At 45.3% G+C, this 19,624-nt stretch overlaps 1 protein-coding gene across 2 annotated transcripts in view; it reads right to left on the bottom strand.

The window, feature by feature from the left end:
• The window catches only part of LOC115096615 (collagen alpha-1(XXVII) chain B-like), a 514,116-nt gene that overhangs the window by 52,496 nt on the left and 441,996 nt on the right, over positions 1 to 19,624 (bottom strand). For both annotated transcript variants that reach the window (XM_029611498.1, XM_029611499.1), the window contains exons 46-48: positions 11,162 to 11,215; positions 10,968 to 11,075; positions 10,343 to 10,450 (exon numbers count right to left, since the gene is read on the bottom strand). In XM_029611498.1, coding sequence (XP_029467358.1) covers positions 10,343 to 10,450; positions 10,968 to 11,075; positions 11,162 to 11,215 — 270 coding nt within the window. The remainder of the gene's footprint in view (positions 1 to 10,342; positions 10,451 to 10,967; positions 11,076 to 11,161; positions 11,216 to 19,624) is intronic.

Below are 19,624 nucleotides of genomic sequence, written 5' to 3'. Positions count from 1 at the left end.
TGGTTATATTTAGATAAATTTTCAGTTGAACTTAACTATGTTTTCAGCTGAAAATTCAACTAAACGTTGCCAGGCAAAATTTGCCCAACTAGTTTAAAGACACCTATATGTGCAGTTGGTGCTGACTGGCTAAACTTAGTAGGTTAACATTGATTTTCAGCACTAACCAGCTGTTATAAGCCTTATCTGAGAATGCCCCTAGAACTGCCCCTTTTTTGCCTGGCTACCTTTGCCTGCCTTGTGAATTTAGAGGGCAATAATGAAAGCTATTTCTATAGTTAGCATGCTTTTTTACCTGTAAAAGTGGGCTGTTGGATTATTGCTCACCCTGAACATCTGTAAAAGTATGCATGTATTGTCAACATGCATACGTCTATCCAAATACTTTTGTAGGTATTTCCAGAACAGGGATAAGTTGGGAGAGGCAATTACATGTGTAGTTTTGCCTTAAAAATATGTACCCATGCAAAAAGCAGGTGCAAATTTGTGTAGGAACTTTGGAGGGATGCATTAATCAAAACAAAACTACCCAGAAGGTTGGCCAGACTCTGGGATAGTTTGATTCTCAGAGGACAAACAAGATATTCTGTTCTCACAGGTGGATGACATAATATGACAAAGCCCAAGTTGGTGCGATGATTGTATAGCTTCTGAATTTTACTGAGCACATATGGGCTATCCTGCATCATGGCTATCATTCAAAGATGCAAGTGCCCCCTCCTGTTGCCTTTTTTTTTAAAGGTAATTTTTTTGGTGAACTTGGCTCAAAACCATGCTTTTTCCCACATGGCTTCCCTTAGGTTCAACCTTTCTCCAACCTATTTAGACCCTTGGAAAGGTTTTTCATCAAGTTACAAGTTATCTTTTATGCTCTGCTGCATATTGCATTGACATTGGTGCATCAGTCAGGATTTGTGTTCTACATTGAGTTGTTTGATTTTACAGTGACTATTTTTTGTCCAATGTTGCTCAAGAAGAAGTCAGCCATCTTTCTCCACTGCAATCTATTCAACATTGGGTTCCCTGTCTCGTTCTGCATACAGTTCAAGCTTCTCTTATTTGCCTACAAATGCATTAGTTCTGCAGCTCCTCATTACTTGCCTTCTCTCTCCCTACACACTTCCTCGTGAACTTTGTTCATCAGGCAAGTTACTCTTGTCCATGGGAGGAACAAGGCAATCTTCTGCCTGAAGCAAGGGATGAGATGGCACTCCCCACCAAAGCATGGTACAGGATAAATCATCAAGATGGTCAAGGTGAGGCCTCTTTGGAGTCTAGACCTTTTGATGATTTGAAATGCTGCAGAAAGGGGAAAGCCGGTGTCAAAGTTCCCAAAGTAGTAGCAGATAGAGTGCCAATGATATTTGCAGGATATTTGCAGGAAGCTGGCAACCGTGCCACACTCCCAAGAGCTCTACAACCTGCCTCCCACCTTTCCCCAACATTTGCCTCCTAGAGAAAAAGAAGATGGGTGAATGGTGAGGATCTGTGTGTGGCAGGTATATAGTAACCCATCTTGGAGGGGGGCCCAACCAATTGCATGAATGGAAGAGGGGCCATGGCTAAAAAAGTTTGCTCACCCATGCTCTAGAACATTCTTCAAAATTCATTTGACCTCTCCTCATGTTTTCCATACCTTTCTGGGTATCTATCCTGTAGCAGCTTTTGGTATCATCCGCAAAAAACATAAACCTTTCCTGACAATCCTCCTGCAATTTCATATATGAAAATGTTGAAAAGAACCAATCCAAGGATTGATCCCTGCGGCACACTGCTAGTAATGACCCTCTCTTTGTTGTGAACTCCATTTACTATTACTCTTTGTTGCTTCCCACCCAGTTTCTAATCCAGTCACTTACTTAAGGGCCCATACCAAATCACCTATCGGAACCGTGTGAAGGCCCTTACTGAAATCCAAAGGCCTTAGTGATGTCATCTGATTGAACTCTGGTTGGTGTGATGATCGTTTGGCTTCTAGAGCTTTCACCATACTAAACATATGCAGATCCAACTCAGTTCAGGACTTAGCTATATAAGTAGAAGCCAGCTCCTAGGGGAGGTGGGTGCATTCTATGAGGATTGATATTCTGCTAGCCACAGAGAACACCTATTACGGATAACTTTTACCTACTCCATGGACTACTACTACTAACCATTATTTTTTAAGCACTGCAATACATATGCAGCGCTTTATAGATACTGTATGTATAAATCCTATCCCTGATCCATGTAACTTACAATTTAGTCAAGACAAAAATATATGACAAATAGGAGTCTATGGGAAGTGTATTTATTGTAGAGAAATGTCTAGGATTTAAAAGTGGCCTCAAAAAATGAGGTTTTAGACTAGACTTGAATATGGCCAGAAAGGGAACATGATGCACTGAATCAGGAAATCTGTTTCATGCATACGGCATAGCAAGGTAGAAAGTGCAGAGCCGGGAGTTGGTGGTGGAGATGAATGGTACAAAAGAGAATAGGTGTGGTTCTATCACTGGGCAAAGTGAGGCTGCCACCTCAGGCGGCAAAATTTGTGGGGCAGCAAAAAGTGGCCCCAATCTTGCCAGGCATCATGGCTGAAGACCATCTAAGCCTGCAGAGAAGCGCAAGTATTTTTAAATGTATGGGCTAGATGTGCTAATCTCCTTCATCACGAAGTTAGCACAGTCAATCTATGAGTTTTGAAAATGCTTGCAAGATGCCAGTAAGCTTAGACAGTCTTTGGCTGCAGTGTCTGGCAGAATGAGCTCTATTTTCCACCTCATTTCAGTATTTAACAAGTGCCCTTGGCCCATGGCCGCCTTCTTACAAAAGCCTTCCCATGAGGAGGACTCATATGTAAAGGAAAATTAGTTTCTTACCTGATAATTTTCGTTCCTGTAGTACCAAGGATCAGTCCAGGACACCTGGGTTGTGACCCCGCACCAGCAGATGGAGACAGATTAAAACTTGTGGGCGGAGCCATATATGCTCCTGTGCCAGTCACAGCCCCTCAGTCATACGTAATGTCAAAGTAGACAAAAAATAGAACAACCAAACTAAATAACTAACCTTAACAGGGAGCCATTCAAGGACCCCCAACCGGAACAGAACCCCAAAACGAGGGAGCAAAGCAATAACCGGAATAGTTAACAAAAGAGATGAGCGGACTCTCCGATTCTTCACAACAGCACGGGCGGGATCCTGGACTGATCCTTGGTACTACAGGAACGAAAATTATCAGGTAAGAAACTAATTTTCCTTTCCCTGTACGTACCAGGATCAGTCCAGGACACCTGGGATGTACCAGAGCTAAATTACCGAGGGTGGGAAGCAGAGAGTCCCGCTCGGAGTACCCTCTCTCCAAAACCCCCGGAATCCGCAGCCTGAACATCCAACCGATAGTGTCTAATGAAGGTATGTAAGGACTTCCAGGTAGCTGCCCTACAAATCTCTTGAGGCGAAACCTGAGAAGATTCCGCCCAAGACGCAGCATGAGCTCTTGTCGAATGAGCCCTAAGACCGTTCGGAATAGGCTTTCCTCGTAACACTTACGCTGAGCCGATGGCCTCTTTAAGCCACCGTGCGATTGTCGTCCTGGAAGCCGGACCTCCTTTCTTTGGGCCCGAGAATAGAACAAAGAGATGATCCGACACCCGGAAAGGGTTAGTGACTTCTAGATAACGGAGGAGAACCCTCCGCACATCCAACTTCCGCAATTCTTTCCATTGCGGGTCCGAATATTCAGCACCTGCGAAAGCAGGAAGCTCAATGGACTGGTTCAAATGAAACGGTGACACCACTTTTGGCAAAAAAGACGGACCCGTCCGCAGGGAAACTCCCGTATCTGAAATCCGCAGGAATGGCTCCCGACAAGACAAAGCCTGTAATTCCGAGACTCTCCGAGCCGAGGTAATCGCAACCAGGAAAACGGTCTTTAAAGTAAGATCCTTAATAGTAGACCGTTTTAAGGGTTCGAACGGAGCCGTAGACAAAGAAGAAAGGACCCAATTAAGATTCCAGGAGGAACATGGATGATGTAGTGGTGGACGAAGATGTTTAGCCCCCCGAAGAAAACGAGAGACATCGGGATGCAGGGCCAGAAAGGAACCGCGAACCTTACCCCGCAGACAACCAATCGCCGCCACTTGTACACGAAGGGTACTACAAGAAAGCCCTTTGGCTAGACCGGCCTGAAGAAAAGCCAGAATATCAGAGACGGAAGCGGAAATGGGATCTAGCCCTCGGCTGATACACCACTCCTCAAAAACTACCCAGACACGTACATAAGCCAAGGACGTAGACTGCTTTCTGGACCGCAGTAACGTGGCTACCACCGCATCTGAATAGCCTTTTTTCTTTAGACGTTGCCTCTCAAAAGCCATGCCGCGAGACAGAAGTGATCCGCATCCTCCAAACAAACGGGGCCCTGACGAAGAAGCCCCGGAAACCCCTGTAGCCGAAGGGGAGCATCCACCGACAGCTGAACGAGATCCGCAAACCAAGGGCGCCGTGGCCACTCCGGCGCTACCATGATCACGTTGGACGGGTGCAACTCTATGCGCCTTAAGATCTTGCCTATCATTGGCCACGGAGGGAATACGTACAACAACATGTTGGTTGGCCAAGGAAGAACCAGCGCATCGACGCCCTCGGCACCTCGCTCCCGACGTCGACTGTAAAACCGAGGAGCCTTCGCGTTGTGCCACGTGGCCATCAGGTCCATGTGGGGCAGCCCCCACCGATCGCAAATGAGATGAAAGGCATCTTCCGTCAGCTCCCATTCTCCGGGGTCGAGGTGGTGTCGACTGAGGAAGTCCGCCTGAACATTGTCGACCCCGGCTATGTGAGATGCTGCTATGGAGTTGAGATGGCACTCTGCCCAACTCATCAGAAGCTTTGCCTCTTCCGGCACAAGTGGACTTCTTGTCCCTCCTTGGCGATTGATGTATGATACTGTTGTTGCATTGTCCGACAACACACGGACCGCCTTCCCTTGGACCAACGGGAGGAAGGCTTGCAGAGCCAGGCGCACCGCTCTGGTTTCCAGACGGTTGATGGACCACTGCGACTGGACGGAGGACCATCGGCCCTGTACCGACTTGTCTAGGCAGACCGCTCCCCAACCGGAGAGACTGGCATCCGTCGTCACCACTGTCCAGTCGGGGACCAACAGAGACACTCCGCAAAAGAGATGGCCCGGATCGAGCCACCAGTGAAGACTCTCCCGCGCCTGAGTCGTGAGTGGAAGTGGTAGGTGGAACTCTTCTGATACCGGCTTCCATCGGGAGAGCAACGCAAATTGTAATGGTCGCAGATGAGCAAAAGCCCAAGGAACCAACGCCAGTGTAGACGCCATAGATCCCAGAACCATCAGATAATCGCGAACCAGCGGCAGCTGAAGACTTAATAATCGACGCACTTGACACTGAAGCTTGCGTGCACGATCCGCGGACAGAAAAACCTTGCCCTGCTTCGTGTCGAAAAGAGCTCCCAGGTATTCCAAGGACTGGGTAGGAACAAGCTGACTCTTGTTGAGATTGACAACCCAACCTAAGGTCTGCAACAACTGGAGGACTCTGGCCACCGCCTGACGGCAACGGGTCTCGGACTTGGCCCGAATCAGCCAATCGTCCAAGTAGGGGTGTACCAGGAACCCCTCTCGTCGAAGATGAGCCGCCACTACTACCATTACCTTTGTAAATGTTCGCGGAGCTGTGGCGAGGCCGAAGGGAAGAGCCCAAAATTGGTAGTGTCTGCCCAAGATGCAAAATCTGAGGAACCTCTGGAAAGACGGCTGAATTCCGACGTGGAGGTACGCCTCCGTGAGATCTAAAGAGGCCATGAATTCGCCTGGACGAACTGAGGCAATCACTGACCGAATTGTTTCCATCTTGAAGTGTGGAATGCGCAGACATTTGTTTACCCCTTTGAGATCCAAAATTGGCCGGAACGTGCCGTCCTTCTTTGGCACGATGAAGTAGATGGAATAACGACCTGCGCCTTGCTGATCGGGAGGTACGGGGACGATTGCTCCTAAGTCCTCCAGACGCCTGAGAGTGCTTAGCACTGCCATGGTCTTTTTTGGGCACTTGCAGGGCGACATCAGGAACTTGTCCGTTGGAGTCCGTACAAAATCTAACGCGTAACCGTGCCTTATTACATTGAGGACCCACTGATCGGATGTTATTTTGGTCCATTCCTCGAAAAATAAAGTCAACCTCGCCCCTACGTTTGGAACGGAGGTTCTTGGTTGCCTTAAGGAATGGACCCGCCGTATCTCATTGAGAGGCTTTGGGACCCGTGCCGGACGGGGTGCCTCCCTGTCTGCCGTAACGTTTCCCACGAAAGGACTGTGGCCACGAAGAGGCCCGGGAAGAAGTCGAGCGATAAGAAGGAGCCGAGGACCTCTGAGGACGAGATCTCTTGTTACCTCGAAACCGGGACCTGGACGGATAGGAGGATCGGGCTCTGGACCTGTCTTCTGGGAGTTTAAAAGCTCTGTTCTCTCCAAGAGAAAGCATGAGATCATCCAACTCTTTGCCGAATAACAACTTCCCCTTGAAGGGCAGGGCTCCAAGATGAGCCTTGGAGGATCCATCCGCCGACCAATTGCGAAGCCAAAGTAAGCGACGCGCCGAGACTGCAGAGACCATGGATCTTGCTGAAGTACGTAGTAGGTCATAGAGAGCATCCGCACTATAAGCAATGGCAGCCTCTAGGCGATCCGCCTGCGTGGCCTCTTCAGGAGAAAGACCTGCATTCGCCTGTAGAACTTGGGCCCAGCGCAAACTAGCCCGCATGGCATAGTTGCTACAAATGGCAGCCCGGACTCCCAACGCTGAGACCTCGAAGATCTTTTTGAGCTGCACCTCAAGCTTCCTGTCCTGTATGTCTCTAAGGGCTGTGGCCCCAGTGACCGGAATCGTGGAACGTTTAGTTACCGCCGACACCGCTGAATCCACCTTTGGAAGCCGAAGAAGTTCCAGTGCGTCTTCTGGCAAAGGGTAGAGCTTATCCATTGCCTTAGATACCTTCAGACCTAGTTCAGGAGTATCCCACTCCCGAAACAAAATGTCAGACGCCGAGAAATGGAATGGGAAGGCAACCGCTGGACCAGTGAGTCCTAGCAGGACCGGGTCCATAGTTGCTCCGGGGCGCGAGACTGTCGGTGGGGCTTCAACCCCTAACTCGCTGAGGATTGCCGGGATAAGCGGGGACAGCTCGTCCCTTCGGAAAAGGCGTACCACCTTTGGGTCGTCCCCATCACCGGCTTGCGAAGGTTTGCTCAGCCCTGTTTGGGCAGAATTGTCCCCTGACGCGCCATCGGCCCCCATCAGGGGCTCGTCGGGTGGATCTACCTCATCTTGTGAGGTGGACTCTGATTCTGTATCCTGCGGGATACCTCTTGGTGTCCGAGTTCCTGTCGCAGAGTCATCCCGAGATTTTTTCTTCCTTGGAGTATCCTTTTTAGAGTGTCCATGAAGTTCCTTGCGCCTGCGGCCCTTATATTTTAAAACTTTTCGCAGCAGGAGGGCAAAATCTGCCGAAAAAGACGACCCCGAATCTGAGGAGTCCGATTCCTCGCCAGCCTCATCCGGGGACTCAGCCCCCACAGCGGAAGCCCCCCCCGAAGGCCGTTGTTGAGGAGATAGCTCGGGAGGCGCGGCAGAAACCCCTGCAGGTTCCTGCACAACTTCGTGAACTGATGCCAAGATGGCCGCCGCTCCTGCACTAAGCGGGAAGGAGTCAGCTGGTGCGATAGAAGCGGCGGGAGTGCACGACGGCGACCGCACCGACCGGGAACGGACCCCCTTACCTGACTTAGACGGTCCCTCCCCGCCCGGGACGCATGCAGAACAAATTCCCTCACGAGAGAGCCGTGCGCGCGCAGAGCCGCAAGCGCGGCAAGTTGTGCCTCTAGGCATTCTCGCGGCCGCGGCGGGAAAACGTGAAGAAAAAATGAAAATTAAAATTAAAGAATTGAATGCCGAAAAACTCCCCTCCCCTTGCCGAACCGAGGACCTTTTCTCCCCCCCCCCCCCCCCCGGCGAAGAAGAAACGGAGAGCCGGCACAAACAAAAGAATTTATAAACACTTTTTTTTTTTTTTTTTTTTTTAAATCAAACCTGCCGCTGTCCAAGGTCCTGGGGTTCCTGCTCCTGTTGGGGGTGAGTGAACCGGGCTCCCCGGTGTCACCCCCGACGCTGCTGCTTTAGTAGTTCGGGTCCTCGACCCTCAGCAGCGGCCTCAACCAGGGAGGGATGGTCCTCTCAGAACTTTCCCACCCCCCTGGGAGGCAGGACGGACAGCTTTTTTAAACTACTCTAAGCAGAAGTAGAATCAAAAAATACAAACTGAGCTTAAAATAAACAAAATAAGTAAAATAACCCTGACTAAAACTAAGTATCAGTCCTCAGGGCACCCAGAGGCTGTGACTACACCTGCACCACCTACTGGAGACAGAGTAAGACTGAGGGGCTGTGACTGGCACAGGGGCATATATGGCTCCGCCCACAAGTTTTAATCTGTCTCCATCTGCTGGTGCGGGGTCACAACCCAGGTGTCCTGGACTGATCCTGGTACGTACAGGGAACCTACCTTCCCAATTTTCACCTTGGTCAGGGCCTTCTGTGTACATAGAATAATTCTCCTACTGGAAAGTATACATCAAACTGTGGCAAAAATCAGAACAGAAGCCGGCCAGATCCAGGGATGTGTCCCACTACATATTTATCTACAAATTAAATTCCAAGGAGGGCCAGGGATAAGCCAAAAACTTATCTTGTTTTCTCAGGAGTCGTATTTATCTGCATGAAAATTCTAAACTATTTTACCACGGATGTCTAAACAATTTTACTGACCAAGCTACAGTTTAATTTTCTTTGTTTCAAAATGGGATGGGAAGAATGCGCTGAAAGGGAATTTAATAACTTCTTAGAAAGGATTTTCCAGCAGAATAGGAGTATCAGAACATGTACTATATAAGATGTATTCATTGCCATGTGTGAATAACGAGTTATTCGGAGTTAGCTGCTTAACTTATGTGGCTAACTCTGGTCACGCCATAGGACTGTCCTAAAGTTAGCCAGATATACTTATCCGACTAACCTTAAGATAGCCAGATATATTCGGTGGCACTGCTGCGCCGCTGTATATTCTGGTTAGGTTAACCGGATAGGTGTATCCAGCTAACTTAGGGGGTCATTTTCTAAGCCTATCTCATACGAAAAGTCCCTTTTCGCGTGCGATAGCTTGCCGGGGGCGGAGTCGGGGCAGCGAGGAGGCGGACGCGGTGTTATCTTCGCTGGCGGCGAGAAGGTAAGGACCATTATCGTCGCCAGTAGCGCGCCCAATAGCACCACCTTTCACGGTGGCGCTATTGGGTGTGAAAGCCGGCAGCAATAACACTGCAGTGTTACGATCACTGCCAACTTTCGCAGGCCCACCCCCCCTTCGCCCCCTGCTACCGCTGGATTCACCATTCTCTCTGAGAATGGAAAATCCAGACTTTAACTAGCTGCTGCGTGGCTGAATCTTGGCCCCAAAGTTCAGTCATATCCATGTCTTCAATATTGGGTCCACAATTACCAAAATCCAACTTGCAGACAAATACTCAGACTTTGGGTGGGTTTGGGATCTTCTAGTTTACATCTAATTTAAAGTATAACAACTTTTATTGCAAGAATTGAACAGATTCAGACAAACCTAAGGGATGCAAGCACTAATTCAGCATTAAGTGTTTTTTGAATGTGAGTTTCCCTAGAGCAGTTCCCTGTCAGTGCCAGTTAGTTGTTGTATTTGGGGAGTTTTAAGCCCATTAGTTCCTCCTTTCTCTTCCAGCTCAGTCGGAATCAGTGCTGAGATCCTGGTGCCAGGTGCCTTCATTCACACCTACCAGATGATTTTTTCCTCCTATTTTAAAAGGCCCTCCCTCCCACTGTTCCTAGGTTGGTCCTTGCAGCAATGGTCTTGAGGCCTTGAGTCATGTACCAGGGCTGCATCTGGGAATTCTGTATCATGGTTTCTAAAGCTAGCAAACAGGTGTCACCTTTAATGAAGACCATAGTTATCTCCCTCTAGGGTCTGCAAATGGTGCCTTTGCCACATCCCCAGCCCCTACCGACCTAAGAGATGGAAGGCCCAATCCAAGTTTATTGTAAACCACCTAGAAACATTCATAGGTGGTCTATACATTTGTAAATAAATAAAGTACCAAACCAAGGACCATCCACATGGCAGTGCATAGTACTCCTACTGGGTCACCAAGCCAATCAGCTATGATTTCTAAATAGGAGCTTCCCTACAGCAAAAGGTTGTGTATGGGTCTCCTAGAAACGTACTGTAGTACAGAAGAACTTACTCTGAAACCTGCTGATCCTTGAGCACCAGGATGACCTTGGAAACCAATGTCCCCTCTTTTTCCAGCCATCCCTAGGAGGCCCATTTTACCATCATCTCCCTGTTCTCCCTAGAAACAGAAGAAGGAAGAATAATGGTTTTTGTTCAATTGCTGTCAGACTCTGAATAACCCACAGAGTAAGAAAAAGTGATATAAGAGTCTTCACAAGATATTATGCATGATTCCCAAAAATACATATTGTGATGTCAATGGCTTCTGAGCAATCTGAAAATGATAGGTATAGGTTATAGGTTTATTTATTTATAGGCCACCTATACATAAGCCCTGCAAAACATGCATAATATCAAGCACAAACAATATAAATAGGAAGTTTTTAAAAATAAAATGCATTATAATAGTAAAATCATTAAAAGATCTCTCAATACAGATGATGAGAGAGAAGCAATCTAGCATCCGTTCCTGAAAGAAGCAACTTATGCTCTGTGTGTTATGGAGATAACAGAAGAGAAGTGACCCGGCATCTGTGTTTTCAGACTTGGCAAATGAGGTGCCATTTCTAGTTGTTATTTTCATGTCATCCCTCCTCAGCGGCAGAACATAGATTGACATTAATCCCGTATCTTACCTGGATTCCAGGCACGCCATCTTTCCCGGGCATACCATCAACACCTGCTGTACCCTCTTGCCCCTGCCTGCCTACTGCTCCCCTTGATCCTGGTAATCCATCTGGACCCTATAAAATATAAGAGTGACTTGTAAGAAGAGTGGCATGGGCACACCACAGAAACGAAAAGAGGCAGGAGCTGAATTTCTACCTACTGGAGAGCCTCGGACCCCGTGCACCCCAGAGATCCCCAGCTTTCCTTTAAGACCCTGGAAAAAAATGGAAAAGGAATAAAAAGAAATATTTCTTTCCAGCTTCCCCAAATCAACTCAGTTTACATTATTTTTTTTTAATTTTATTGGCGTTTCAAAAGGATAGCATTGTGCAGGCAACCGACGATGTCTCAGTTACAAAGTTTATACAAGGAATAAGAAAGAAAACTATTTGCTGACACAAGAAGGTGGTCAAACAAAGAAAACCCCAAAGCAGGAGGACTCTCACCCTTGCACCACACATGAGGGAAGGAGATATTTGATAGAGACATCAGGGAGCCATTAAAGGAACAGAGGCAGAACAGCCACAATCTCTGGCTTCAAAGTGTGACTCCAAGTTTTTAGTTCTATTTACAGTTTTTCACATTTATTTTTTTCTACAGTAAAATTGTATTTAAAAAAATTGGGGTAGATTTTCAAACACGGCGCGTTCGTGTACTTTTGCTGGCGCATCAGGCGCAAGCAAAAGTACGCGGGATTTTAGTAGATACGCGCATAGTCACGCGTATCCGCTAAAATCCGGGATCGGCGCGCGCAAGGCTATCGAATACGTATAGCCGGCACGCGCCGAGCCGCGCAGCCTACCCCCATTCCCTCCAAGGCCGCTCCGAAATCGGAGCAGCCTTGGAGGGAATCCTCTAACGCCCTCCCCTCACCTTCCCCTCCCTTCCTCTACCTAACCCACCCCCCCGGCCCTGTCTAAACCCCCCCTTACCTTTGTCAGGGGATTTACGCCTCCCGGAGGGAGACGTAAATCCCCGCGCGCCAGCGGGCCCCTAGCGCGCCGGGACGCGACCTGGGGGCGGGTACGGAGGGCGCGGCCACGCCCCCGGACCACCCCGGGCCGTAACCACGCCCCCGGGCCCGCCCCCAAAACGCTGCCGACGCGCCCCGAAAACGGCACGGCACTCGGCCCCGCCCCCAACACGCCCCGACACGCCCCCTCCGAAAACCCCGGGACTTACGCGAGTCCCGGGGCTCTGCGCGCGCCGGTAGGCCTATGCAAAATAGGCTCACCGGCGCGCAGGGCCCTGCTCGCCTAAATCCGCCCGGTTTTGGGCGGATTTAGGCGAGCAGGGCTCTTAAAATCCGCCCCATTATTTTTAGTCTTCTGTTGTAACAAATTTTCCTGTGCAGACCATATTTAATAGTGTGCTCGATTTACTTCCCCCTACCTTCCTGGAGCTTTGATCCTTCACTAGGCTAACAGCCAATTACTGCTTGTTTTTTTTTTTCTTTTAATAGCAAAGGGGTGGTTGGACACTACTCATGCTGCATTGAAATGCTCAATAAATTAGGAAAGTGTATGTAGCCATGTTGCACAACCTAGGTGTGCTTCATGGAGCTGCAGGTTACTAGGATCAGTTTCTGCTTGAAAGAGGGATGGATACATTCAGGAAAGCCAGGCCAGTAAAACAGAAGGCACCACTGCTGCTGTATCTCAGCACTGGAAATCCCTGTCTGAGAAAGCACACAGAGCAGATGCCAGCGGTAGCCCTCTGGGAAGGAAAGGAGACTAGGGAAGAGAGTGTCATCTGCCCACCCATGCCTCCTCAGTGAAACTCCCCCAGCACAAACTCATACCACCAAGCCTCAGCAGCTACCCATTTAATGCCTGGCACTCACCCAGATCAGCCAGAAAAGAAAACCTCCCTCTCCTAGCTGTCTCTGATGGTAGTCGTCAAGTCTCACACCACTTTTTACTTCTTGCCCAGACCTGCTATCTCTGCACATGGATTGGAGGCACTGTCTCTGAACAGATTTGGATGGAGTTTGGTAAGAGAGCTGGAATTTATGTCTCCTACCAAATATCATTCAACTCCATTCATGCAGAGTGCTCCTAATACATATGGATGGGTAGCCATAGTATATTTGTTTGATAAAATATTCATAATATGTTATTTGAAAGGTTCAATAAAGATATTCTCTGTGAACAAGCAGAACAAGAATCAGCCAAACAAGTGGACAATGTCATCTGATGGCACAAAGATGGAAAAGCTCTCAGAGTGCTATGCGAGTCTTCTCAGTATTCTTCCTTCCACTAGTGCAAAAAGTCATTTTTTTATCTCTCATCAATTTTTTTCCTTACTGGGTGCTTTCTTTCATTTTTTTTTTATTTTTCCTTTCTTTTTTTCATTAAAGTCTTCAAATATAAAAGTTATTTTGAAAACATCTCCCTTCATAATTTAACTCAGTTTAGCAGTGGTGCTCTTCAAAATGGCAGAAACCAGGGTTTAAGAGATGTCCCTATTGCTCTTTCAAAATGACTCTGTCAGACTAGTTTGACCGGTGCATGCAATGTTTGGGGCTGTCCCATGATGTTCCTAATCATGCAGGCTGTGTTGGCATATCTTCAAGGGCCAAAAGATCAAGAAGCCATATACTGAAAGATTTTCTAGAATCTCCTCAGGCTTCTGCCTCAGCAGTTAAGGTGAAGCACTCGTTGGCACAAAGCCTATCACCAAAACCAAAGATGGCACAGCCTTCTCACGAGCAGAGTATTTCAACTCTCTGCGCAGGCAACGTTCTCTCTCCAAAGTTAGGTCGAGTGCCTCACCATCTAAGAAGGTACGTTCTGTACTAATAGGCACCTCATTAGTACAGAGATGATCCCCTTATATGGAATTCATCCTTAGCAAGTAAAAGCTGTTGGCACCATCCACAAGCAAAGGCACGCTACCATCTTTGACACAAAGACTTTCTTGGTGTGTAGACTCTGTTCTCAGCATGGAAAAATCAAAACAGGACCAAAGCTCTCCAATATTGCACATTTTGGTTCCCAAATCAGATATTTCTTCCACTGTGCTTCCTGCAGCAGACAACCATCCCAGAGTGAAAACGATGTGGATAGAATTGGTAACAAATTATTTTACCAACATGCTACCACTGCTGCCACTAAAAAATATGTCTATTTTGGAATCAAAGACACCTAATATGGAAAGTTAATTCAGTATACTTCCCTATCAGTGTGGAAAGCACATGACTCTTCCTCCTCGAAGAACAGAAAAACATCAGAGAAATATCAGAGATAATACCCCGATTCACAAAAAGAGTTCAATTCTTACATTGCTCTATTATTCCTGTCCAATAATGAAGTCTTGACTGATCTACCATCAAATTCATCTCTTTAACCTCCTAGGAGTATCTCCCCCTCCTGAAGATATTCCGTAGAAACATAGAACATGACAGCAGATAAAGATTACATGGATCATCCACTCTGCCCATCCACATCTCCTATTCAGCTTTATAGTCCATTCCTCTTCCTCAGAGATCCTCTATGCTTAGCCAATGCTTTCTTTAATTCTGATACTGTCCTTGTCTCCACCATCTCCAAAGGGAGGCCATTCCATGTGTCTGCTTTTTTTTTATAAAGAAAAATTTAATTTGCAAATTTATAGTCTGCTTTCCAAGGTCAACAGGCCTCATCATGGTATATTACAACATATCAAAAAAAATTACAATTAGATCATCATATCCAAAACAGTCTCAAAAATCACAAAGAATATAGAGGCCAATATTTAGTGCTACTTAGCCGGATAAATAGGGTCTTATCTGGCTCAGTAGATAGCTGGATATCTTGGGGGTGGACAATGGGCGGACTGAGGCAGGGCAACTTAACTGGTTATCATAACCGGATAAGTGCCTATATTCAGCCGTATCTGGTTAAGATAAACTAATAAGTTAGACCTGCTCAAGAGCAAGTCTAAAGTTATCCGGACATAACTTATTCAGCTAACTAGAATTTATCTGGTTATATTCAGCAATATAGCCATGCTGCTGAATATCCCTTCTCACTTATCCAAATAAGTTATATCTGGATAACTTAGATAACCAGATATCTTTGAATACTGGGCCCATAAAATTTAACAAATTATAAATTATGTTGACAAATCAGAATTCACCTTAGATTACTCCTTAGCCTACCACGTTTCATCCCATGATTCCTTGTTCTAGAGCCTCCTTTCTGTTAAGAGAGGTCCATCTCCTCTGCACTGATACTTTGGAGGCTTTTAAATGTCTTTACCATATCTCTCCTAGCCTGACATTTATCTAACTCAGAGATAGGTAAACTCCAGTCCTGGAGTGCCACAAACAAGTCTGGCTATCCACACTGAATATGCATAACATATATTTGCCTGCACGGCCTCTGTTGTATGCTAATATATCTTGTACATATTCATTATGTATATCTTGTAAATTAGACCCATTTGTGGCACTCCAGGAGAGAGTTGCCTACCCCTACTCTGGGTATATATGTTTAGATCTTTGACTGTCCTCATATTTATCTCAACAAAGACCACTGACCATTTTGAAAGTGTGGTCTTCAGAACAGTACACAGTATTCCAAATGAGGTCTCACCAGCGACTTACAGGGATAATATCACTTCATTTTGTCTGCTGACCATTTCTCTCCCTATACACCCAAGCATCTTTCAAGTTTAGGCTAGGAAAGATTACCAGGTTCACCTCCAGATCCCAATCTTGATTCATGCATAGAATATCACCCACTATATTGTACCACTCCCTTGGGTTTTTGCAGTCCAAATACATGACCCTGCATTTTTTAACATTAAACCTTAGCTGGCAGATTCAAGACCATTTTTCAAGCTTTTCTAGATCCCTCTTCATCTTTTCCACACCTTCCTAAGTATCTACTCTATTGCAGATGTGGGTATCATCCACAAAAAGGCAAACCTTTCCTAAGAATCTTTCCACAATATCGCCTACAAAAATATTGATAAGAATTGGCCCAAAGACTGATTCCCTGGGCACACTACTAGTAATGCCCCTCAGTTTGGAGTGAACTTCATTTACCATTATCCTTTGTTGCTTCCCATCAGTTTGTAACCCAGTCTGTCACTTTAGGAACCATCCCAAGAGCACTCAGTTTATTTATAAGTCACCTATGTGGAACTGAGTCAAATGGCTTACAGTACACTATATTTAATGCTCTCCTCTAATCCAACTTTCTGGTCATCCAGTCAAAAATATTGACCAGATTTGTCTGACAAGACCTACCCCTGGTAAAACCATAATGCCTCAGATCTTGTAATCCACTGGATTCCAGAAACTGCACTATCCTCTGTTTTAAGAGCGATTCCATTAATTTACTCACCACAGAGGTCAGTCTAAGCAGCCAGTAGTTCCCAGCCTCCTCCTTACTTCCACTTTTGTGAAGAGGAACCACTTCCGCCTGTCTCCAGTCCTTCGGAACTACTCCCGACTCTAAAGAAGCATTGAAAAGGTCAGCCAGAGGAGCAACCAGAACTTCTCTACGTTCCCTTAATACCCTCGGATGTATCCCGTCCGGCCCCATCGCTTAATCTACTTTTAGTTTAGCTTGCTTCTCACAAACACACTTCTATGAAAATCATTTGAGGTTTACTTCACTTCTAATCCTCTGCGTGCCCATGTTCTGTGGTCCTACTCCTAGCTCTTCCTCAGTGAATACTTAATTAAATATTTGTAAAGCAATTGCACCTTTTCCTCATCAGCCTCTATATATTCTTCCCCTTCACCTCCGAGTCTCATAATGCCACTTTTGTATTTCCTTTGAAATAAGTCTTGTCCCTCTATTTTATTACATATTTGTTAATGTTCTTCAATTTGCAACTTTACTCTTGTGACTAGTTTCTCAGCTTCTCTTAGCTTTTCTAGATATTGTTGCCCATCTTCCTCTTTCTGCAATCTCGTGTACTTTATTAATGCTAACTTTTCCTTACTTTTTCAGCTACTTCTTTAGAAAACCATAGTGGCCTCTTTTTCCTTTTACCATTATTTACTTTTCTAACAAAAAAGGTTTGTTGCCCTTATAATATCTATGGCATTAGATACACTGTCCCCATTGATAAGCTTCAGGTCCGGTATCACTCCCTCAGATTTCCTTGCTTCTAGAAGACAACAAAGCTGAGATGTCTCAATCTAGCAGATTGAAATCACCTAGCAATACCACCTCCTCTTTCACAGGAACTGTGTGACTATCTTCCATTAAATCTCTATCCATTTCTTCTGCCTGCAAAGTCTAACTCACACCAATATAGAATTTCCATTCCCTCTTTCCAGATTAACCCACAATGCCTCTTCCTTACCTCTTAAGCCTCTTATAGTTCTGTTACTTTAATAGTATTTTTTATACTCCCTTTCTTCCTACCCTGTCCTTCCTGAATAGGTTGTAGCCTAGTATAACTATGTCCCAATCGTGGTTTTCCATGACCCATGTCACCATGAGAGTCACTACATCCAAGTCAGCCTTGTCCATGATTGCCTCTAGATCTGGGACTTTATTTCCCATACCATAGCTATTAGGATACGTAGCTTTCCAGATTTTTCTGTTTTTTTTTCTTATTTCTTTACATATATCTACAGTTTTACTTGCTTGAGGGCTTATACTTACCTGAGGTCTTTTTTCACCCATTTCCAACAACCTCTGTCCTATCTCCTCTCAGCTATCTCTTCTCCTGGCTGAAGTTAGCCTTTCCTTATGAGGAAAGGCTAACTTGTTTAGCCTTTCCTCATAAGGAAGCTATTCCTTCCCCTTTATCATTTTGGTTGGCCTTCTCTGTACCTTTTCTAGTTCTGCAATATCTTTTTTGCGATTGGGTGACCAGAGCTGAACCACGGATCAATATGGAGGAATTATGATCTCCCTCTTCTCTGTACTATGTATGGAGAGAGGGACAATCATCACCTATCAAGATATACAATCAAAGACCAAGAAAATGTGACAGAAGGATACAAAAACAGTCCCTGTTGTCTTGAATATGACTGGCCTGATTAAAATGACCTTCCAAGTGCATTGTGATATGTTGCCTGTATATATGAGCTCCAGCAGGAAGCTTTCTTTTACACAAAGTTAGTGTTAAAAAAAAGCACTAGCAAATTTCTTCAGTTTTCTCCCCTCCTCCTCCTTTTTTAGAGGATGTATATGGAATAAGATTTGTTGTCATTATGTTGTAAATTTTCTGATGAGTTTTCTTTTATTATCCTTTATTTCTATACAAAGATTTATATGCTTTAATACTAAAATTCATAAATAAAAAGTTTAAAAATGCAATAAATTTGACAGACTAAAATCATACTCTGTCATAGTAATGCAAAACAAAACTATTTGGAGACCCTACCCCTGGGAGACTCCATGATGGATAATGACAGACATGGGCTGGATGTCTTTATCCAGTTAGAACTGTTTTGTTTGTATGTTTGTACAGCGCTGCATATGTCATTAAGTAGTAGTAGTATTAGTAATAGTAGTAGTAGTAGTAATAGTAGTAGTAGAACTGTCCCTCTGGAGCCTCATAACCCTAGGAATACCCCATCAACCACCAGGCACCCTTGCTTTCTCCATCTTTGCCTCCTGATACTCAAGGCCATTATACGCTATCGTACTGCTGTCCTTTGATCTTCTCTGTATGTACCCATTGCTTTGGCTTCCACAATGGGTGGGCTACACCAATGCATGAGCTTTCTCATTTTGAGTCTTATTCTTAATTAAAATCTTGATATTCTGCACATAGCCAAATCTTGGCACTCAGATACTAGTCTGCTTGTACTAAATAATCATTATGCTATGGGTTATGTGCATGAGCAGCAGTTTAAGTATAATAATCCATGAAGGGGTAGGGTGGAGAGTGGGCGTGCTTATATTTAAGTCTAGCCTGCCTCTCATTCACTTTCATTTTCCTTTTACACCTAGCCATGAAGGATTAGTTTTTCACACAGAGAATTGCTTGCTCTGCCTCCTATATAGGCCCCCTGGGCCAGGCAGCGATTCTCTCTATCTTTTAGCAGACTCTTTAGCAACTCTTATTACGACTTAAGGAGACTTTTATAATTGTTGATTTTAATGTCCATGTGGACAAGCATCCACAGGGATTAGTGGATGATTTTTCAGTTGTCTTGTTAACAATGGACCTCTCTCAGGTTATTGATGTTCCCACCCATTGTGCAGGGCATGTCTTAGATTTACTATTTGTACCTAACTGTTGGATAGCTGATAATCATTTAAATAATTTATCTATAAATGCTATTCCTTGGATAGATCAATTTGATTTAACTTTGATTGAATGGGGTCTGTGGTGCCCTTATCTACTGTGCTAAGGGTCAAGCAAAGTACAATTTTTCTCGCACTATTTAAGAAATTGTGGGATATTGAATGTTAATAATGCTGAGGGTGACATGACATCTTTGGTGAAACTCTTTGAGATAAAATTAGAATAGATTCAGCAGTTGCACTAAAAATTATGCAGGCTTCTAAGACAAGTAATCATTCTCCATGGTTTACAGAAATATATTTGAAGAAAAATGTAATACTGTTAATAAAGATATATATATGGAGGAGTTAAAGCAATATAATGTAACAGTGTTAATAAAGATAAAAATATATATGGAGGAGTTAAAGCAATATAA

The sequence above is a fragment of the Rhinatrema bivittatum genome, chromosome 8, assembly GCF_901001135.1.
Source record: "Rhinatrema bivittatum chromosome 8, aRhiBiv1.1, whole genome shotgun sequence".
Lineage (NCBI taxonomy): Eukaryota > Metazoa > Chordata > Amphibia > Gymnophiona > Rhinatrematidae > Rhinatrema > Rhinatrema bivittatum.
This window is presented reverse-complemented; position numbering and strand designations above follow the sequence as displayed.